A 23921-nucleotide genomic window follows, 5' to 3' on the forward strand; every position below is an offset into this window, starting at 1 on the left:
AATATTCAGAAATATTCAAGAAAAAAATCAAGGTAGGCAAAAAAAGGGAAAACCACAAAGGTTTAAACTGAAAGTGAATAAATTCTATTGAAAACTAAAAACAGTACCTTTTAACAAAGCCTGAAGCCAAAAACCAGGAAATTTAAACACAAAAATCAAAAGCCAAATCACATGAGAAAAAAAACACAATGCCAAAGCAGCAATTGACACTACCACTTCTCTGTTTTTACTGCTAGGGGACGGGCCCTCCACCTCAATCATCAGGTTGATCTGTCCCCTTAGGTTCTATATAAAGGGGACAAGGCAGAAAACAATGGAAACTAATGTATGCTTTACAATAACACAAAAATCCACAGTATTTAATGAACAATAATATTAAATACATTATAAATTATATTGCATCAAAAGCAAAAACAGAATTAATAACATAATATAAAAAACAATATTTAAAGAACAACAAAAACATGAAATAAGCAAAAAAACAAACTTGATGGTTATAACCCTAGCTGAAACATAACAATTGGTACAATGTAAATGTGACAACACTACTACTACTGTTAATAATAAGATTCAAACAACAACAACAACTACTACTGAATTGTGCTTTATTAGTTGTGGCTTGATTAATTTTTGTCTCCTTGTTAATTATCTTATATCTATAATAGTGTTTGTGTTACTTTAATTAGTTCATCTTTGTACTGTGTTATGTTATTAGGTTTATAATAGTGGAGGTGCAAGTCCCATAATTAGGCAATAGTCATATAGTGCTGCTATTAGACAGACTGCTGTTAATGTCCTGCTCCACGGACAGACTGAGGAGATCGTTCCTTCCCCACACTATGCGACTCTTCAGTTCCACTATGGGGGGTAAACATTAACATTATACAAAGTTATTGTCTGTTATACCTGCATTTTTATCACTCTTTAATTTAATATTGTTTTTTTATCAGTATGCTACTGCTGGAATTTCCCCTTGGGATTAATAAAGTATCTATCTATCTATCTATCTATCTATCTATCTATCTATCTATCTATCTATCTATCTATCTATCTATCTATCTATCTATCTATCTATCTATCTATCTATCTATCTATCTATCTATCTATCTATTAAATTGGCTGAGAGCTATTAAAACAACCTATAGACTCAGCTTTTTTGTAGTTGTTTCTGTAAAGACGTTCTCTGCTGTCTTCTGTATTCCTTTCACTTTATAAGTTTAGTGATCATTTAGCTTTTATAGGTTTGTGAATTTTAGCTTGATGGATGGTCTATTATTTCCAGTTTTTTTTTTTTATTTTGAACTATGCAGTTTTTAAACTTTGCATTTTTAAATCTTGAATTTTGCATTTATTTTTGGAATGTTTGATTTAATTGTCATTATTTTCACTTTTCTTTTTCTTAAAATTAGTGATTTTTAGCAGTTTCTTTTTTTTTACTTTCTCCTTAATTTAATAAATTTACTTCAGTTATTAATGCTTTGTATTTCCAATGTTCATAATTCTTCTGTTAGTCATGTTTTTCAACAATTGACCCGGGTTCGCTTCCCATGTCCACCCTGCGTGGAGTTTGCATGTTCTCCCCATGTCTGCGTGGGTTTCCTCCGGGCGCTCCGGTTTCCTCCCACAGTCCAAAGACATGCAGGTTAGGTGGATTGGTGATTCTAAATGGGCCCTAGTGTGTGCTTGGTGTGTGGGTGTGTTTGTGTGTGTCCTGCGGTGGGTTGGCACCCTGCCCGGGATTGGTTCCTGCCTTGTGCCCTGTGTTGGCTGGGATTGGCTCCAGCAGAACCCCGTGACCCTGTGTTCGGATTCAGCGGGTTGGAAAATGGATGGATGGATATGGTATACTATCTGGCAGTATCTAAATGATTTTTGATCTATTTATAAAATTTTTATATATTTGAATTATTTATTGGTGGCACGGTGGCGCAGTGGTAGCGCTGCTGCCTCGCAGTTGGGTGACCTGGGGACCTGGGTTCGCTTCCCGGGTCCTCCCTGTGTGGAGTTTGCATGTTCTCCCCGTGTCTGCGTGGGTTTCCTCCGGGCGCTCCGGTTTCCTTCCAAAGACATGCAGGTTAGGTGGATTGGTGATTCTAAATTGTCCCCAGTGTGTGTCCTGCAGTGGGTTGGCACCCTGCCTGGGATTGTGCCCTGGGTTTGGCTCCAGCAGACCCCCGTCACCTTGTGTTCGGGTTCAGCGGGTTGGAAAATGGATGGATGAATTATTTATTTTCTTACTTTGAACGTCTTGCTAGTGTTCTGGTCATTATTTGGTCAAGCACATCTGGTCTCAAGGCTAAATGCAGCCTCTATGCCAATTGTTTAGTGCTTGTGCCCTAAACATGTGACATCATAAGCATCACCTTGTATAAATATGAGTGGGCTGAAACACTTCCTTGTCTGAACTTTGCCTGAATTTAGAGTAAGCAAAATTCAATGTTTCATGAAGAAAAAAACAACACTGTAACTGAGAGGCAGAATTAAAGGTATTTTCCAAAAGAACAGCTAGAAAAGGGAGCAAAGATCTGTATGCAAGAGACTTTAGTGGGTGTGAAAATACAAAGAGGCTAGGCTAAAATTTAAACTCAAAAACAAAACCCTAAAATCCTTCGTAAATTTTTTACATTTCTCAAATCATGTCTTCTATGAAGTCAATCTTCTATAGTTTTAATTTTAAAGTTTGCATTCACGACTATGTTTTGTAGCATGACCACCATGATGTTCACCATTCCTTTTTGTAGTTTGGCTGTAGATAATCTGTGTATCAATTTAGCAAAACAATTCTAACTCTCGACTTGCCATGCATTTACTGCTTACTTACTCAACAAAGTAGTCAAATAACTGTGGCTTTGTTAGCTACAAACTTATTTGTGTTCTACTTAATATGATGTGGTATCCCAAAAGGATCCATCCTGTCACCTTTTCTGCTCACCGTGTACACCTCAGATTATACAGTAAATATTACATTAGGTCATGCCACTAGCAAAAAATCCTGTGATGATTCTGCACTATTAAGAGTATATTGACAAGCAGGATGAGTCAGAGAATATATAACTCATTTGGAGTACTGTCTGCAACTCAACATCACCAAAAACAAGAAACTAGTTAGTTACTTTCACAGCACCACAGAGGGCCTAGTTAGAATTCAGGGAGTGGATGTGGAGGTGGTGCACTGCTACAAGTACTTGGGGAACTACAACAATGACAGACTGGGCTGCCCTAATAACATGGAAAATTTATGTAAGGAAGGTCAGAGCAGACCTGCAGTGGGCTGGCGCCCTGCCCGGGGTTTGTTTCCTGCCTTGCGCCCTGTGTTGGCTGGGATTGGCTCCAGCAGACCCCCATGACCCTGTGTTAGGATATAGCGGGTTGGATAATGGATGGATGGAAGGTCAGAGCAGACTCTTTTGGCTTAGCAGACTGTGTTCCTTTGATGTGGATAGTGACATTGTTTACATTCTATAACTGCCATCAATGATAGCTAATTTGATTTTTTTATACTGTAAACATAATTTGAAGAAAGGCTCGCCAAATCAACAATCTGATTAAGAAAGCAGGCTCAATTATGTTATTTAGTTGTGAAAGGGAAAACAACACCGGTCATCCTCTCTATGACACACTATTTTTGGGTACATTTAGCCCACAAATTATTCAGCAGTAATCTGCCATGAAACACTGCTGGGGCTCCTTTATACTTATGGCAATATGCCTTTATAATGCCTCACGGTGACTGATTTTTAATCTTTAGCCAAGTGAGGAGTTTTTAATTGTTCATTTTTGTAATTCTTGGCTGTATTTTTAGGGGAAATGAGGGTTATTGTTGTTGTTTGTTATATTTCTTGTCTAGGATATTGGAGCAAGTGTGTTGTTACCCTCGAGTTCGTAAGGAGGTTAGTGAGTGCATATATAAAAACCTTGACACATATTTTTAGGAAGTCACTGCATATGAAGGAAATCCCAAAGGATGGGAAAATGGTAAATATTGTCCCATTATATAAAAAGTGTGACTGAGCAAATCCAAGTAACTATACCAGTAATCTTAATGTGCCTCACAGGTAAATTGTTTGAAGGAATTATTAAAAGATAAGCTTGAGCAACACATGGCAAGAACAGGAGTTTTACTGAACAGTCAGTATGGGAGGTTGGGCATCAAACTAAAAGAGGTAGGAGTTCAGGGTAAAGTATATAGATGGGTGCAGAACTGGCTAAGACACAGGAAGCAGAGGGTGCTAGGGCTAAGAACCTTATCAGAATCGGGTGAACCATAGAGGTCACTTCCAGGACTACTACAATTTTTCATGTATATAGATGATTGGAAATTAATATAAATAACAAACCGTTTAACTTTGTAGATGATACAAGCTAGGAGGGCTAGAAGATTATCTAGAATCATTACAGAGATTTTTGGCAGGTGAAATTTAATATAACTGTAAAGTATTACAAGTAGGAAGTAAAAATGTTTGGTTTGAAAATCAAAAGTACACCCTTATGAGAACGATGTAGGAGTTGTGGTGGACTCATCCGTGTCAACTTTCAGATAGGGATGCTCCAATCAATTGGACTATTTTTCATGAAAAAAAAAAAAAAAGACTCAATCATTATCAGTAAATTGGCCGATCACAAAAAGCAATCTTTTCAGTCCCTACTTTTCTAAGCTTTATGGCTATTTAGTTGCAGTGCATGTATCTTTTTTGTTGTTTTTCTGCAGCAAACTTCCTGCAGATTAAATAAAGCAGCAAGTTGCGGCTGGCTTTGCAAGAGACAATTGGAATATTAGTCTTTACATTAAAGAAAGTGGAGCAATAAACTGAGAAAAACAAATAGAAGGAGTCATCCTGGGTGGCATGGTGGCGCAGTGGATAGCGCTGCTGCCTCGCAGTTGGGAGATCTGGGGACCTGGGTTCGATTCCCAGGTCCTCCCTGCGTGGAGTATGCATGTTCTCCCTGTGTCTGCGTGGGTCTCCTCCGGGTGCTCTGGTTTCCTCCCACAGTCCAAAGACATGCAGGTTAGGTGGATTGGCGATTCTAACTTGGCCTTGGTGTGTGGGTGTGTTTGTGTGTGTCCTGCGGTGGGTTGGCACCCTGCCTGGGATTGATTCCTGCCTTGTGCCCTGTGTTGGCTGGGATTGGCTCCAGAAGAACTCCATGACCCTGTGTTCGGATTCAGCGGGTTGGAAAATGGATGGATGGAGGAGTCATCCTGTGAAATCAGACTGCGCGAAAAGCTACTTTAATGAATTCAGGCCTTATTATTTTAAATAGACAGATGACTTTATTTATTTATTTTTTCCTATAATGAAAACGGACACCATTTTACTTTGGACAGCATGCTTGTTTAAAGTGCAGCAGCTTACATTATCAACTGGAAAAATAAAAATGTTATCTTAACAGCAAAATGTGTCTAAACCTATTAAGTATGTTAGTTGTGTGCCTTCTTGATAAACAACTTCTTGTCCTTGCAGCCACTCATACACCCGAGTTGTTGTTGAACACTATATGCCGAGGGGTACTACAGTCACTAGTGCAAGTTACTGTGACTTGCTGGAGACCAATGTGAAGCCTGCTATTCGATCCAAGCGGTGGGGACTGCTGTCTCAAGGAGTCCTCTTGCTGCAAGACAATGGCTGCCCGCCCACTCACTGCTAAGAACACTAGGGCTTGACTGGAGGAACTGAAGTTTGAGGAATTGCCACTTCCTCCTTATTCGCCAGATCTGGCACAGTGTGATTTCCACATTTTTGGACTGCTAAAAAAACATGTGGGTGGTCGTTGAATCAAGACAGATGATGACGTGAAGAAAGCTGCGCACAAGTGGTGGTGAGGACAAGACAAAACCTTCTATTCTGCTGGAATCCAGGCACTTCCAGGCAGGTGGCGCAAGTGCATTGAGAAGGGTGGAGACTCCATTGAGAAATGACATCATCAGTTTTGTGAAGGTTTGTTCCATTTTCTGATAAATCCCATTTTCTAACTTTAGCTTGACTCCCACTCGTAGTTCATAGGTACAAAATGTAGCTTCCAGGACATAATAAGAAAATGCAAATACTGTACATGGCAATTTAAGCAAAATTATTTCTGAAAAATTGCTCACCCAGATGTGAAGATCCCTTCCTAAAGTTGCCAGTCACTCGAATGCAGCTGCTTCCATTACCCTGGCATACTCCACACTTATCCAGGGTGAGCGTGGAGAAAAGAACTCCATCACATCCAATTGGCTATAGTACCCAAAACAGCACAAAAAATGAAAAAAAACATTTTATAAATGTTAAGTCACCTTGGATACAGCTACTAGTAGGTCACAAATGTACACAAATTTAGAACTGAAGTCACCTTTGCATAACTAGAATGTTTTAAGATTATTTTATATTCAAGTAAGTAGAATGGAAATGAGGTTTAGAAGAAGTGTAAATTAGTTACAAACTACAGCTGAATAGTTCCTTTAGTAATATATCAGAATCATTGTCATTTGTGAGATACTGTGATGTGGTGGTTAGAGGTGTTACCTCCATCCTACCAAAATGTGAGCTTTATTTCCATCTTAGTCAATACCTGGATTTAGATTACTTGTTCTCTTTGTGCCCATATGAGTTTACTCTGGGTTCTCTGATTTTCCTTCTATATATGAAAAATTGTCTCAGGTCAAATGGCCCTGTCCAGGTGAGTGTGGGTATATGCTCTAGTGCACACTACAATAGATTGGAAATGTGTCATTTGATACTTCCTACCTTGCCACAATGCTTTCAGATTAGGCTCTAGCTCAGCATTCCACAAAACTGGATTAAGAAGGTTTAAAGGTAAATGAATGGGTATATTGAAGAAAACATTTACATAATGAGTCTATTTATATGTCTAGGAAAACAAACCAGAAAGAAAATATATTATACTGACAGTACCTGTTAATGGGTGTGTATTGTCATAAAACATTCCCAAGGTGAACCAGTAACTTTAAATTGTATGAGTATGTGTGATTTGGTCACATGATGAACTAGACTGTTTTGGTTCCTCCCTTGCCCTAGTGCTACTGCAGCAGTCTCAATATTTGCACAGCTCTTTAGTGGAAAAAATAGGTAAATAACATATAGATCATTGACTTTAACAGAATAAGTCATCCAAAGAGAAACATAATGTTAATGCAAGAATAGTTAGGCATTTACTATTAGCATGGCAAGGTGCAATTAAATGGCAGCTCCTAAGAATACAGTACAATGAGATTCTTACTTGCATGTTACCAACAGACAGATGACAGTAGTGCAGTATCAATAACAGGAAATTAAAACAAAGACAGGAAATGAATGCAACACCCTACATTAACTAAAACATCAGTCAGTTTAAATAATAGACACTCATCATGTCCACTAATGTATAGATCACTACAAGTGGCGCTGATCAGCCTTAAACTCCAAGAATAAAAATCCTTGAATCTTCAGAAGTAAGTGTTCTAGATAGATAGATAGATAGATAGATAGATAGATAGATAGATAGATAGATAGATAGATAGATAGATAGATAGATAGATAGATAGATAGATAGATAGATCTCTAAGATTATAAATAACAATGCTAGTAATCCCAGAGTCTTATTCTCGACTACTGATCGTCTGCTAAACCCAGGTAACCCATGCCTCCTAAGTACTTCCAGTAAAACCTGTGAGGCTATTGCTGTATTTTTCAATCAAAAAATTAATGATATTAGAAATAACATAGTATATCTCCCTAACACTAAGGATCCTCCTAAACCCCAGCATTCCGTTATAAACAAATTAAATTCTTTCACCAGGATAGATTTACCTGATTTACATAAAATAATTTCTCAAATGAAACCCTCCACCTGTGCCCTCGATCCAATACCAACAAATTTTTTCAAAGAAGTATTGGGCGTGCTAATTGATAATGTTCTTGACATAGTAAATTCATCATTAGATACGGGGATCTTCCCAGACTGTCTTAAGACTGCTGTAGTTAAACCCCTACTTAAGAAAAATAATCTCAACCCCTCAGCTCTTGAAAATTTTAGACTCATCTCTAACCTGCCTTTCTTAAGTAAAATTCCAGAGAAGGCAGTCATTATGCAGTTAAATGACCACCTCAATAAACATGCTATTCTTGATAAATTTCAGTCAGATTTTAGAACAAATCATAGCACTGAAACTGCACTTATTAAAGTAGTAAATGACTTGCGGGTAAATGCAGACAGAGGCCATTTATCTGTTCTCATCCTCTTAGATCTGAGTGCCGCATTTGACACCATTGATCACAATATTCTTAGAAATCGCCTTAGTCAATGGGTGGGCCTCTCTGGCAGTGTCTTAAATTGGTTTGAATCCTACCTGGCAGGGAGAAATTCTTTGTTAGTTGTGGTAATTACAACTCAAAGACACATGATATCCAATATGGTGTTCCACAAGGCTCTATCCTGGGTCTGCTGCTCTTCTCAATCTACATGCTTCCGTTAGGTCAGATTATCTCAGGGCACAACGCGAGCTACCACAGCTATGCTGATGACACACAGCTGTATTTATCAATAGCTCCTGATGACCCCGATTCTCTTGATTCACTAACACAATGTCTATCTTGTATCTCAGAATGGATGAATAGTAACTTTCTCAAGTTAAATAAAGAGAAAACTGAAATCTTAGTGATTGGCAATAATGGATACAATGAGGCTATTAGAAATAAACTGGATACATTAGGATTAAAAGTCAAGACAGAGGTAAAAAACTTAGGGGTAACTGTTGACTGTAATCTAAATTTTAAATCGCATATTAATCAGATCACTAGGACAGCATTTTTTCACTTAAGAAACATAGCAAAAGTTAGACCTCTTATATCATTGAAAGATGCTGAGAAATTAGTTCACGCGTTTGTTTTCAGTCGACTAGATTACTGTAACGCACTCCTCTCAGGACTACCCAAAAAAGACATAAATCGTTTGCAACTAGTGCAGAATGCAGCTGCTCGAATCCTAACCAGGAAAAGAAAATCTGAGCACATTTCTCCAGTTTTGATGTCACTACACTGGTTACCTTTTTGTATGACATTGTGCTATATAAATAAATGTTGTTGTTGTTGTTAGATAGATAGATAGATAGATAGATAGATAGATAGATAGATAGATAGATAGATAGATAGATAGATAGATAGATAGATAGATAGATAGATAGATAGATAGATAGATAGATAGATAGATAGATAGATAGATAGATAGATAGATAGATAGATAGATAGATAGATAGATAGATAGATAGATAGATAGATAGATAGATAGATATAGTACTTTATGTGTCTCACGAGAAAATTTTGTTTTTTTACAGAAGCTCGGGGAATGCTCTACTAAACAACAACACACAGAAGAATTATATAAAAAAAGAAACAACCTCTGACTTGGCTAATGGTAAGAGAGCAAGTACAGTGAAGCATTACAAAGGCGTAGCATTTCTTGACACGCTTGTTAAATAACTTGTTGGCTAAATCCTCAATGCTAGTGTATCATAGAGAGGATGTGCAGTATTGTTCATAATATTGTTTTCCTCTTTCTCTCATTCACTACCGCCTAACAGAACTGAGCCTACCTTCTTAATCAGTTCATTGATTCGATAGGCCTCACTTGAAGTGATGTTACTGACCTGCACACTACAGTGTAGAGAATCACACTGAATCTCAGAGTTATACCACATGTAAAGGATGTCACTACTCACATTAAAAGAATTCAGACTCCTAAGGAAAAAAAGAGTCTGTTCTGTTTTTCCTTTTATAGTTCCTCTGTGTTAATAGACCAATCCTGCCTAACATTAATGTGGTTCCCCCAAGTATCTATAGCAGTGCACCATCTCCACATCCATTCTCTGAATTGTCACAGGGCATAGAGATCCTCAGGTGTGGTTCAAGTCAATACAAATTTGCTTGAATTTGTTGATGTCAAGTTGCAGAAAATTCTTTCTGCACCAAGAAACAAAATTCGTCACCTGAATCATTACTCTGTCTCACCACCCTGGTCAATAAATGCCATGCCAGGATAAACTTTACTGTTCATCTCTATAAGTTGGTGAGCATTCTTCATAATAGCCATGATATTTTGTTCCTCCTTCAGGTCATCAATAATTACTCCAGAAAATGTAGAGTCAGGTCCTTTGTAAAACATTATCCTACAATGCAGGTGGTCTTATTCTTCTTGATGTCTATCACCAGGCTTTTCATTTTTGCTGACAGTAAGGAGTTTTATTGTCCTGGCACCACTATACAAAAATCTTCTCATCATGAGGTGTCATCGGTAAATTTAATCATGGAGTTGAAGGTTTGTCAGTCACTTATTCATTACAAATGAACAAAGTAGATCTGATTTTCCTGGAACCACATTAAAATCATCTTTGTAGAATGGTCATTTACATTGTAGTTTAAAGCTGTCTTCTGACATCAGAAATAAGTGATTAAATACACAAAGGCACTCGGCTTTGTATTACTATTTGAAAAATCTGCTTACCTTGGAAATTTAAATGGCATATTTTTTTCTTTGACACTGAAAGGATTTGCATATGTTTTCATGACTGACAAAGTTAAGTGTTGATTTTATTCTTCTAATGGGAGTTGTGTAAGCCTTTTCATGCAGTCCCTGCTGTATGATGCTGGGGACCTATTTTAAAGCTAATTAGTTTCATTTAAATGGCTGTGCTGCCATTTATCTTTGATGTACCCATTTATCTTTGATGTAACAACAGAAACCCAAGGATGTGAGATCTGCCAACTGCACTACAAAATTAAGGAACCAGTAGCAAAGGAAATCTTTGCCCTCTAAAAAGAACCAGAGGTCCCTGCTGCATATGAACAGTTAATATGGAAATTATTTCATTTTGTGTATGAAACACTACATTCTTTAAAGTATAATAAATAATTAAAAAATAAATTAGCAGAAAATAGCATAAACCTCAAATGAATTAGTTATAATGTAAAATAAACTGACAGTTAAACTGAAATCTTCAGATGATGGACCTTACAGTCTAAATGCCTCACCTTAGCATTCTTAATAAATACTTTTCTATGCTGTTTCCTGGAAGTTTCCTATTGCATTGTACTGCATGTCTCACCTTGTGAATTTTTTAACCTGATAACATCAATCAATGTTTATCTAATTCAGAGGTATAAGGAGCCAGTACATTCCTGCACACATCCATACTCACTTATAGAGGACCAATTCAGAGTTATTAACTAATCAAATAAACATATAGTGTGTGGGTTGTAGGAGGAAACCCAAGAAGAAACAGAGAAAACATGCAAACTCCACACCGGCATTCACTAGGCTGGATTTAAACCGAGTCATCTGGATCTAATCAGTACATCAAAATCAATCATCACGTGCCATTTATGGTGCAAAAATGATCATGATACAGAATGATATAAAAAACAAATTAATATAAATATGTATTACATATATAGATTATATTATGGAAGAGAAGGTCTGTGATACGGTTTGTATATTTGCAGCTGGAGAAGAAATCGATAGCAGAAACACGAAATGCAGTTTATAGCATTCCATGCAGTTCTTGCTCAGCGGTATACATAAGACAAACTTCAAAAAGAATCTCAATACGTATACAGGAACATCGCAATGCTGTCAGAAGAAAGGACTCACTTTCATTGATCTACACGCATACTAAATCAACAGGACATACATTTAACTGGGACAATGTACAAGTCAAATTTAAGGCCAGTACTAAAAGTGCTTGAGAGCTGGCCGAATCGTGGCTATCAAATGAGAACGCCATGAACAGACACTTGGACATAAATCCAGCATATGCAAACTTAAGAAGAACATGTTCATAATAAATAAACTGTACACCCAATACACACCCATCACACTGACTTAGCCAGCCCCCCCAACCCCTTCCACGTAATGTTTTGCTATATATTGCCTTTGATTCTTGTAAGTCTAAGCATTATCCTCTTATGAAGACCCCTGGCAGGGTTTGAAAGCTCAGGAATAAAAACTACTTTATGATACGTGATTTATTTTTTCTCCCTTTGTGGATCTCCAGCTGCAGATTATATTATATATTTATGTTACATTAAAATTATGCTAGTTGTATAGTAATATTAATAATATATATACCATATAAACAGCAGTACACAACCAAAAAAAAAAAAAAGTACTATTGTCTGGAGCCAGGAGGAGCTTGAAGAGTTTACTTATATTCTTTATAAGTGACAATAATCTTGAACTTGAAAAGAACCTTAAATCAAAAATAGAGAACTCTGGGCTGTATAAAACAGTAAAGTGGTAGAGAAAGAGCAACAATGACAGTATGTTACAAAACAATCCTTGAAAGTCGGCACTCTTTCAATAACTAGTCCATGAAATTTTATTTTCTCTATGCTTCTAGCCTCCGTGAAGTGTTAGATTCACACCTTTAGATATCTCACATTTTTTGGATTACAATTTGAAACCCTCCATCCATTCATCCTTTTTTTAACTCAGTGTTTCAGTTCAGGGTCACATGTAACTGCTGATGGAGCAGCATCAGAAACCTGAATGCATCAAATTATTATTTTCTTTTTGTTTAAACTTTAGAATGTCAAAGAGAAAACAAATGAAGCTTCTGAAGCTGCTCTTAAATGTATTTAAAATGTATTCATACAATAAGTTCAAACTCATGTAGTACAATTAAGGGTTGCAGGGGACCAGAACCTCAGCAGCATCAATGCACAGTAAGATCCAGTTCTGAGCAGACCACCAGCCCCTTGCAGGGCCCACTCAAGTGATCATCAACATTCACTCCAGCAGAACCAGTTTACAGCACCCAATTAACCTGACCCTTGTGTCTTTTGGATATGGGGTTGAATTGGGTTACGCAAGAAAAGCTCACAAAGACTGGATATAGGATTCAAAGTCAGAATACTGGATCAACGAGGTAGCAACATTTACCACTGCCCTGTTATGACTTCCCTCTTGTAATCAGAAACATTAAGGCAAATATTCAGTTAGTTTTGACACTCTTTATTTGAGTGTAGTGTTATAGCCAGATATTTTCTTTTTTACAGATGTTTTGTTAATTTTATTTTTCATGTATTTATGTTATATTTGTTTAATACTTGTTATTTGCTCTAGAATTAACTTCAGAAATAGGTCCAAACCTTTCTAACCTGAACGTAGCTGGAAAAAGGATAAATGGATGGAAGCAAGAAAGTGGAGAAGTTACACCACTTGATGCTTCTGTTCATACTCTTTCGTTATATTAAGTTCTCCTTTTGATGATCCCAAAATTTGAATGGTTTTTTTTTTTTAATAAACACAAATCTGGACTCCTTGTCATTGTTCTGGTCGTGTTGAAACACCATTGGCTCTTCCATTAAAGTGTCATAATTTGCACAATCAGGAATTTGGTTCCTTTTCACTAACCTCACACCTCCCGTTGATACAGACGCCTCTGTGATCATTGTACTTGCAGGAAGTCCCATCTCTTGCTGGCACCATCAGCTGTCTTTGTCCATCAGAGGTAGTGCAATGCAGATCACATGGCTTACTGGAGATGTGCACATAGTCATCTGAGAAAAGAATGAGGGCCAGCATGATTGGCTTATTTATTAATTTGGTTAAGACATAATGTTGATTGAATGCACAAGTGTCCCGCATCATATAATCTTCATTTAATTTTTTCAGTGAATAGCAAGATTACTAACATACTGTATATAATATAGGGCGGCACAGTGGCGCAATGGGTAGCGCTGCTGCCTCGCAGTTGGGAGATCTGGGGACCTGGGTTCACTTCCCGGGTCCTCCCTGCGTGGAGTTTGCATGTTCTCCCCATGTCTGCGTGGGTTTCCTCCGGGCGCTCCGGTTTCCTCCCACAGTCCAAAGACATGCAGGTTAGGTGGATTGGAGATTCTAAATTGGTCCTAGTGTGTGCTTGGTGTGTGAGTGTGTTTGTGTGTGTCCTGCGGTGGGTTGGCACCCTGCCCGGGATTGATTCCTGCCTTGTGCCCTGTGTTGGCTGGGATTGGCTCCAGCAGACCCCCGTGACCCTGTAGTTAGGAATATAGCGGGTTGGAAGATGGATGGATGGATGGATATAATATACAACACTTTAAAATAAAAAGAAGTTGGAAGAAACTTCAATAGGGTTCATATTAGATGTTTATTCATGTTATGTACAGAAATGACCTTTGGTTCACTAAAAATTAGATTCTGAAACCTGAACGTACAAAAGATGTTTTAAATAAGGTGCTTTATTAAGTAAAGACAGACAAGACTGACATTCAAAACAACAAATAAACAAAAGAAAACAATAAACCCACAGTTCCTCTGGGCCTCCCTCCTTATACTGGTTTTCCTCTGTCTCTTCTCTGGGGTGCCCAAAGAACTTACCCATTTCCTCAGTCACACTAACACTCCCACTTATCACCTTCCTGATCCTTCTTAAACCTCTAGACTATCCCCTTTCCTGCTAGATGAGCCCTTGGTCTTCACACCCAACTCCAAACTCCCCTGACAAACCCCTAAGAAACATTTTTTGTTGCAAAGTGTGTTATGACTAATAGCATTTTAACTATTTACAGAACTCCTGTATTTATCAAACGATTTAAAAAAAAAAACCTATCTTTTTAAACAATCTTTTTAATGATTTTAAAAGCAGAATACATATAGTACAGAATTCTGTGTATATTGTTTGTGTGATGTCTTTGGTTACTCCAGGTATGCCGTCTGTTCAAAATAAATTTCACTCATTTAATTGGCAAAATTTGTGGATTTAATGATGTTCAATGCATGTTGTAATATGCCATGCATAAATAAGTGGCATAGATGGTGTAGTAGTTTCATGGAGCCACTGTTCTAGCTTCACATTCTAGGGCCACAAGCGCCTCTCAGACTGCTATACAATTAGAAATAATAAAATTAAGCCAGTTCATTTTTGAAATGCTTAATGAGCTTTGGAAATGTGTTCATTGCATCTGTTCATTACAGTAAAATGAGTAGCACAGTGATGGATTGGTTACCTCTGCTGCCTCACAGATTTGTTATTCAGGGACCAGCTGTTGTCCATGTGGAATTTTCATGTGCTTCCTCCTACATCCACAAAGATGTGCAAGCTAGTTTTACTGTCAGTTCTAATCTGGCTGAATGTAAGTGCAGGTTCAGCAAAGGACTGATGCCTTGTCCAGGGCTGATCTCCATCTTGTCCTCAGTGATAGGCTCAACCCCAACTGGATTAAGGAAATCCGAGAGTATTACATTACATTATTAATGCATAAACTTAGAGACAGGCTGCACTAGACATTTCTAGTCCTTATTTCCATTCTCACAACTGGACACTACGTGGAGTTTCCACATCCTCCTATGTCTTTGGATGTTTCTCCCAATACCCTGATTCTTCTCAATTCATAAAGATATGTGTTAGGTTAATCGGCAATTCTAAATTGACCAGGTGTGGGTGTATGCGCAGGTGAGGGGACGCTGGCGCACGCATGTTGTTGCCGCTCCTCCCTGTAAACAACACTTTCCGCAAAATTCGCCTAATTCTACACTTTCTTACGTTTACTGTCTTAATCTTCTTTATTTATTATCTGGTTTGTACAATGCTATATACTGTATATTCTGCCGTTCTTTATTATATTCTGTAAGTGCCTTGAGCATGGGAAAGGTGCTATATAAATAAAAATGTATTATTATGCGGAGGAGGGCCTTGCATTTAGGGCTCCAGCTTTGTGCTGGATGTTCCCTGTTAGGTTCTGGAGTCCTGCAACTCTGGATTAGATTAAGTGGGCTTGAGATGTTACGTTATATTATAAACCAGCAGGTTGTAATAATTTCCATTACCTGAATATAATGGCTTCCATTGATAATTTCTCCCATTATAGGTTTGAGAATTAAAGGATGAGCACTGCTCTTCTCTGAAACTCCTTGCTGAAGGTGGGCAAACCTATGACACAATTGAATAAGTAAATTAATCAAAGAGGGTGATAAAACATTTCTATAGAAAAACTAGCAAAGGGGTGATCACACACAAAAATGAAAAGACCTCTCAGCTCTACATGGTAGTACTCAAACAGGGGATACTGTTTTAACCAAAGGAACATACAGTTCACTTACTCTTGAAGGACCCCATTCTGTCAGCTCTCAAAATTTTCTCTGTACTCTAGCATCCTGCCACTCTTCCTCGAAGTCAGAGTTATTCTTTTTTATCACCTCTGCCATGAGAATCACCATTGAAACCTCACCTGGGGTTTGCTTCCAGCCTTCTTATATAAATCAATTCTGGATTTAGAATAGATTCTTCAGAGCAGTAGAGAGATCAGCCTTCAGACAACCTCTGTAGCCCCTGCTTCCCTGAAATTCTGTTTAAATGCCACGCTACCAAGACTGATGCTAGTTTGCCTATCTATTCAAGACTGCAAGATCCCAGTCATTTTCCTTCTATTAATACCTAACAACTTGGCTTGTATACTTCATTTTGCAATTGTTAACTCTTGGCACACTGAATATAAATTATTAGGACTGCTGTCCTCTACTAGAACAATTAAATATGTAATTGAAGATACCCCTTTTCCGGCCTCATATAATTGTACTCCCAACTCTAAGCTCATTGGATTGGTGGGAAAAGGGTGGCTGTATATCCCCATCTCAAATCTACTTCAGGGATCTGATTTGCTGTACAGCCCCTGTGGCTTCTGGTGCTCCTGCACTTCTGCATATTAATGAAAATTGAGAGGGTCAAGCATAGTCTGTCAATGCCAAAGACCAACTGGAATCCATAAATAATGTACTGTATGTATAATGCTCACAAGTTGAAGAACTGCCATTTATCTAGGCTTACTTTCTCATATTATGAAGGTCTTATAAGGTATCAAGTCTATCTAGTAGCTACCCATGCTGGTAACCATACAGGCTGATACCTGGCCTAATTTACAAAATATTTTCTCACAAGGTAGTCGTGCCCGTCAAGGACGGGCTGCAGGCGAATTTTATCAGTGTTGCAGGGTAAAAGTCATTAAGTGCAAAATTATTTGTACCATGATTAAATTTAGTAATAAAATGTTTTTTGTTATTTGTGCCACACGACGAATCGGGATTCGAACCCAGGCGGACAGTAGGTGGTGTTAGGTCCTAACTTTGTTCCGGCATCCGGGATCGAACCACCGACCAAGGGTAGTGTGCACTCTACCACCTGAGCTGTATGGATCTTAGTTCCAAGGCAATAATAGACATAATGAAAGTTGTTTCTAGTTTAAGTCATGTATGAAAGTGTTACATGCCATAAAATGAACGACTTATCTTTATCAAAATAAAATTATGAATCATTAACACAATCAATGCATACTTAACGAATACGTAAACTATGTTTATTCAAGTATTTAAGTGGATATCCCTGGGTACACTACATTATTGATGCAAAGACCATCTTGATCCTCGTGGCAATATTTTCAAACTAAGAGCTTGATCTTCTTTCTTGAAGTTGCTCGAGATAAGGCAACATACAGTGTTTCTTCGAAGTTGAGCTTGAATTTCATACGCATGTGCTCAACTTTCTCAAGTTGGAATGCGATCTTGTTGACGACTTGAATTTGCATCTTCCTCGTTTTCATGAAGTCTATTTTCTCGGAGTCTTTGTCGCTCTTGCTCTCTTCTTTCAACAATTTCACCTTCAGTTGCATTTAAACGATTCTCTCGTTGTCGTAAACGTTCTTGTTCTCTTCTCTCAACAATTTCAACTTGAGTTGCGTTTGACCGACTTTATTGTTGTCATTGCCGTTCATGTTCACGTCTTTCAGCAACTTCAATTTCAGTGGCAGTAGAACGTTTTTGTTGCAATCGCAGACGCTCAATTTCGTGAACCAATTGTGTTTGTTCTTCCGTGCGGTTGCTTCTGTAAGCTGCAACTCGTTGCCGTTCATTTTGTCTCTGCTGCGAGATTTGAACACAAATAACAAAAAACATTTGATTACTAAATTTAATCATGGTACAAATAATTTTGCACTTAATGACTTTTACCCTGTAACACTGATAAAAGTCGCCTGCAGCCCGTCTTTGACGGGCACGACTACCTTGTCGTACTGTACGTCGCTGTTTATTCCACAGTTTTTGTTCTTCAGTAAAAATTCTTTTTGGTTTCTTCGTTTTTGGCAATTCTTGAGGTGTAGTTTGAGCACTTGAAATATCCAAAATCTTATTTCTTTTTGCATTTTCGTCTTCTTCAGTCGAGTGACTTCCTTCAGCTTTTCTTTTAATCCGATTGGTCACTCGCCTCCCAGTGCTTCGTTCAGCCAATCAAAACACTGATGTAAACGTACCAACCAACCAACCAACAGACAGACATGCTGAAATATATATATAGATTAAACAAACAATAATCTTGATTAATTAATTTTCAGTCTTCATTATGCTATACTTCTAAGCCAGGAATCTTTGTCAGGTTTTGGTCCATTCCACTTGTATGTGTTTCTGTTATTTGTGATCATTGATATTTATCAGTATTGTGAACAGTATTGTGATGTGAACTTGAGCAGCACTCAGGAGTAGACCTCAATAATGGACAGTGACACAGGTTTTCTAAAGTACTGTAATGAAGAAAAGGGTTATTAACACACAAAGGAATAAGTATAGCAAGGTGAAAGAAGACAATACACCAAAGCCTCACCTAAGCCTCAGGGCCTTCCTAGACAATTGTTCACTTACCCACTGCTGCCCATAATACCCTGCTCACATTCTCTCAAAAGACCACCTTTCTCCTCTCCCATTTGGCCTTCTTTTGATCTGTTGGTCAAGCTCTTCTCTTCTACTATCTCGTCATCTCCATTTTTTTAGGTCACTGTCTGGGAGGGACATTAACTTGTGGGTCCTGATGGTGCCTATGAGGGGCAAGCACCCCAGTATCAGACTGGCAGTCCTCCCCAGTAGCCATGTGAGTTTGGCACCCTCTAGTGCTCAGGGAAAGATTAATATTACTCTTAAAATGATTTCCTCTTATTCTTATGTCTTATTTGATCCAAGTCTTCACTGGTAGTACTCCCTGCTGACTAATTTGACTGTCACTACCCTCAAATGTCTGACAACTGTTATGACTACAACATATGGTAACAATGCAACACTTAACAAAGCAGTAGTTTGTCTTGTGATTAGGCTGTTATTTGACACCTAAAAAAAGAGTCATGATTGTTCCTTTTAATGCTGGTTCTAATTATATCATACTCATGGGAATGTCGTTGTTAATTTACCCTGATCTTTAAGTGTGCTGTGTCTATCGACAACTTGTCATTTTTATAATCTTTTTGTTTCTTCCATAAGCATTTATTTAATACTCACATTACTTGCTTTCTGAATTCTTTGCGCTGTCCTTATTTACTTAGTTGTTTCTTGTGTACCAGCATCCACTAGTTCTGATCACTCTTTAATTAAATTTTCAATTGCTAGGCTGCTATCTCAGTTAGCTGGGTTTTTTTTTCAAAATGCATACAGAAAAGTTCTGTGACTATGGAAATTATAGATCAGGATGATTGTCAAACTGCATTAACAACACAGATACTGACTACATTTGCATTAGGCATTCACATATTCATAGCTAGGCATTCAGTAATAAGCATACTTAATAACTGCCTGTGTATACAGTAACTGACTATTGCACCAACTCTAAATCCAGTATCAGCAGTCACTCTGATCAACTAATAACTATTCACCTGGTAAACTATTTACTGTAAATCTGTTCTTATTTTCAAGTCACCACATGTACACTGTAACAGAGCCTTTTGATTTTCAAGAGTGAGAGGCACTATATGTAGTGGCTAAAGTGTAGTGTTTGATGCACCTTGTGGTAACAGTACATTATTTTTTCTCACCTGAATGTTGCAGAGATGATAATGCTTTGAGGTCCCAGTACAAGTCACATTTTCTTTTCCAACATACAATTTCTTCCTGCTAAATGAATATTATGATTGTTATCAACTGTAAGGTTTTTGTAAATATTGACAATTTTTCAGGTGGGGCACTTTGGTAGGGCAAAATTTTAAAATACGTGACAAAGCCTAAAAAAGTTTTTAGTGCAGAGATTGGTTTAAAAATGTTTTACATATAATGCAGGACAGGTACCGGTACATCCCAAAATATGGAAATAGTTGGAAATTAAAAATGAAAAAAACTCCATGGTGGGTTAATAAATAATTGATAAAACAACTGTACATGGAGTAAAAGAAAAATATCTCCACTGCGAACCGCAGGACATATGACAGCATGAGGACAACCATTAAGAAGGATATTAGGTAAGCTAAAAAGACAGTTAGACAGGAAGTTTGTAGATAAGGCACAATATAACCCAAGAGATTCTTTCAGTATTTTAGTAGTAAGAATGGTCAAGGAGGAGGGGAAATGTATCAGTAAAAGTAAAGGGAATTTAAAACATACAGACAGTGAAATAGAGAATGCACTAAACTTGGATTTTTCTGAGGTTTTTACACATGAGAAAGTGGATAACCTATACAAGAGGCAACAAGGACTACAAAGAAGGTACTGATTAATTTGGAAATTCTAGGGAAGAAATACTGCTTAGACTAAATAGGCTGAAACCTAACAAATCACCAGGACCAGATAACATTTATCCTTGAGTGCTTAAAGAGATTAGAGAGTTCATATATAAACCGTTGATGCATATTTTAGGAAGTAACTACACACTGCAGAAATTCCTAAGGATTGGCAAATATTATCCTGTTATTTAAAAAGAGTAATCATGCAGATCCAAGTAGCTATAGGTAAATATGGAAACATGGGTTCATACAAGGGAGGTCAAGATTTACTAACATGCTGGTGGGTTCAGCCAAGGGAGATCATGTTTTAATAACTGAATGGCCTGTTCTAGTCAAAAAATTCCAACATTCTAATGTTGTAATTTTAACATTGTTCTGTGGCTCATTTTTATTAAGTTCTTACATTATTATTTGCGGTTTAATAGTGGTGCCCTCCTGTTTCATATGTGTGGCACCATTGTTGTGGTTCGAGAGCTAAGATGTTGCTGTCGGTTGATACAGTTGTACCTCCCAGAAATTGTGGTGCATGACAATGTCAGCGCAACACTGCTTAAGCCAACAGCACTCAAATTCTTTGGCCAAGATTGTGGATACTCTGTCTTTTCTTTATATTCTTCTGGTTTCTGAAATTTTGATTGTAACTTCATGTTTTGTTTAGTGTTTTGTGTTAGGCTCTTTACATTTCTGATCTCCCAGTTGACCTATTACCTACAGTGGTGTGAAAAACTATTTGCCCCCTTCCTGATTTCTTATTCTTTTGCATGTTTGTCACACAAAATGTTTCTGATCATCAAACACATTTAACCATTAGTCAAATATAACACAAGTAAACACAAAATGCAGTTTTTAAATGATGGTTTTTATTATTTAGGGAGAAAAAAAAATCCAAACCTTCATGGCCCTGTGTGAAAAAGTAATTGCCCCCTGAACCTAATAACTGGTTGGGCCACCCTTAGCAGCAATAACTGCAATCAAGCGTTTGCGATAACTTGCAATGAGTCTTTTACAGCGCTCTGGAGGAATTTTGGCCCACTCATCTTTGCAAAATTGTTGTAATTCAGCTTTATTTGAGGGTTTTCTAGCATGAACCGCCTTTTTAAGGTCATGCCATAGCATCTCAATTGGATTCAGGTCAGGACTTTGACTAGGCCACTTCAAAGTCTTCATTTTGTTTTTCTTCAGCCATTCAGAGGTGGATTTGCTGGTGTGTTTTGGGTCATTGTCCTGTTGCAGCACCCAAGACCGCTTCAGCTTGAGTTGACGAACAGATGGCCGGACATTCTCCTTCAGAATTTTTTGGTAGACAGTAGAATTCATGGTTCCATCTATCACAGCAAGCCTTCCAGGTCCTGAAGCAGCAAAACAACCCCATACCATCACACTACCACCACCATATTTTACTGTTGGTATGATGTTCTTTTTCTGAAATGCTGTGTTCCTTTTACGCCAGATGTAACGGGACATTTGCCTTCCAAAAAGTTCAACTTTTGACTCATCAGTCCACAAGGTACTTTCCCAAAAGTCTTGGCAATCATTGAGATGTTTCTTAGCAAAATTGAGATGAGCCCTAATGTTCTTTTTGCTTAACAGTGGTTTGCGTCTTGGAAATCTGCCATGCAGGCCGTTTTTGCCCAGTCTCTTTCTTATGGTGGAGTCGTGAGCACTGACCTTAATTAAGGCAAGTGAGGCCTGCAGTTCTTTAGATGTTGTCCTGGGGTCTTTTGTGACCTCTCGGATGAGTCGTCTCTGCGCTCTTGGGGTAATTTTGTTCGGCCGGCCACTCCTGGGAAGGTTCACCACTGTTCCATGTTTTTGCCATTTGTGGATAATGGCTCTCACTGTGGTTCGCTGGAGTCCCAAAGCTTTAGAAATGGCTTTATAACCTTTACCAGACTGATAGATCTCAATTACTTCTGTTCTCATTTGTTCCTGAATTTCTTTGGATCTTGGCATGATGTCTAGCTTTTGAGGTGCTTTTGGTCTACTTCTCTGTGTCAGGCAGCTCCTATTTAAGTGATTTCTTGATTGAAACAGGTGTGGCAGTAATCAGGCCTGGGGGTGGCTACGGAAATTGAACTCAGGTGTGATACACCACAGTTAGGTTATTTTTTAACAAGGGGGCAATTACTTTTTCACACAGGGCCATGTAGGTTTGGATTTTTTTTCTCCCTAAATAATAAACACCATCATTTCAAAACTGCATTTTGTGTTTACTTGTGTTATATTTGACTAATGGTTAAATGTGTTTGATGATCAGAAACATTTTGTGTGACAAACATGCAAAAGAATAAGAAATCAGGAAGGGGGCAAATAGTTTTTCACACCACTGTACATTGTTCAATTTACAATTTCATCTCCTGGTCGTTTTTTTTTGCCGACCATTGTTTATCTCCCATCTAAATAGTTATGAGCATGGAGTGATAAATGAGTGCCAGAAGGGAAATAACAGTGAAAATAGCTGGTAATAATATGGAACTAATGGGGGCAAGCAGGGGAGTCAAAAAAGAACAATCATGAAAATAAAAGTCACTAAACCAGAGTTGAAATTCACCAGACAATTTATTCAGTAATAAGATACAAAGCTAGACTGCCCAGAGATGTGCCCCTCCATTTTATATAGCATGTGAGTGACGAAATAATGTGCCATGTGACCAACAACAGGCATAGCAACAGTGGATTGCATGGTCATGGTCACTCAGAGGTTGACACTAAATGGTGGTGACCACACCAAAAGAAAACAGTGTCACCAGAAAAATGCAAAAAGCACATTAAGTAGCACAAAAGAAAAATAAAGTGCAAAATCACACATGCCATAGTACAAAAATTAAAAAATAATCCGATCACAATGCTTTAAGTGAGTGTACATGAAAGTGTCAGGCAAGAGATGCTTCCTGCCTTGCTTTTAACGCTGCTGTGTTATGCTTCAGCACCCTACAACCTTGTGATAGAATAAGCATGTTCTGAAAATGAAAGAATAAATGAACAGCCTTAAAAAGCACATCAGAATAACTGATGACCAAAGCTTAAACATTTTTTAATGTTCAGTCAGTACCTTTGTTTAAGACAGTGCCTCTCCTGTGACTTCACTCCTCCTCCACATGAGCGAGTGCAGGCTGTCCACTTGGCCCATTCTCCCCACCAGAACGCTGTGACGTCAGGCCCTTCCTCCAGACTATTTGAGGTTTGTCCAAGTTCCTAAAAGACAAATAAGACACCTGCTTATAAGGACACTTTAAAGTTCTCTGTATCACAGGAATTCTCGTTATTTAGAGAACAACATGTGAAGCCAAACAACCAGATTGCTTGCCAGAAGAAACTTATTTAGAGGGTTGCGACTTTGTACATTTTGTACATTGGAATACTCACTTTTGTTTTCTCAGTAACAGATTCAAAATAAAAAAATGTGATAAATAAAGATATAGAGAA

At 37.9% G+C, this 23921-nt stretch overlaps 1 protein-coding gene across 1 annotated transcript in view; it reads right to left on the minus strand.

Moving 5' to 3' along the window:
• Positions 1-23921, minus strand: part of adamtsl2 (ADAMTS-like 2) — a 165489-nt gene that overhangs the window by 71921 nt on the left and 69647 nt on the right. The window contains exons 3-7 of the mRNA XM_051931763.1: positions 23548-23690; positions 19815-19893; positions 15802-15904; positions 13387-13532; positions 6092-6215 (exon numbers count right to left, since the gene is read on the minus strand). Of these exons, the coding sequence (XP_051787723.1) occupies positions 6092-6215; positions 13387-13532; positions 15802-15904; positions 19815-19893; positions 23548-23690 (595 nt within the window). The remainder of the gene's footprint in view (positions 1-6091; positions 6216-13386; positions 13533-15801; positions 15905-19814; positions 19894-23547; positions 23691-23921) is intronic.

This window comes from Erpetoichthys calabaricus, chromosome 9 (assembly GCF_900747795.2).
Source record: "Erpetoichthys calabaricus chromosome 9, fErpCal1.3, whole genome shotgun sequence".
In the NCBI taxonomy this organism is placed as follows: domain Eukaryota; kingdom Metazoa; phylum Chordata; class Cladistia; order Polypteriformes; family Polypteridae; genus Erpetoichthys; species Erpetoichthys calabaricus.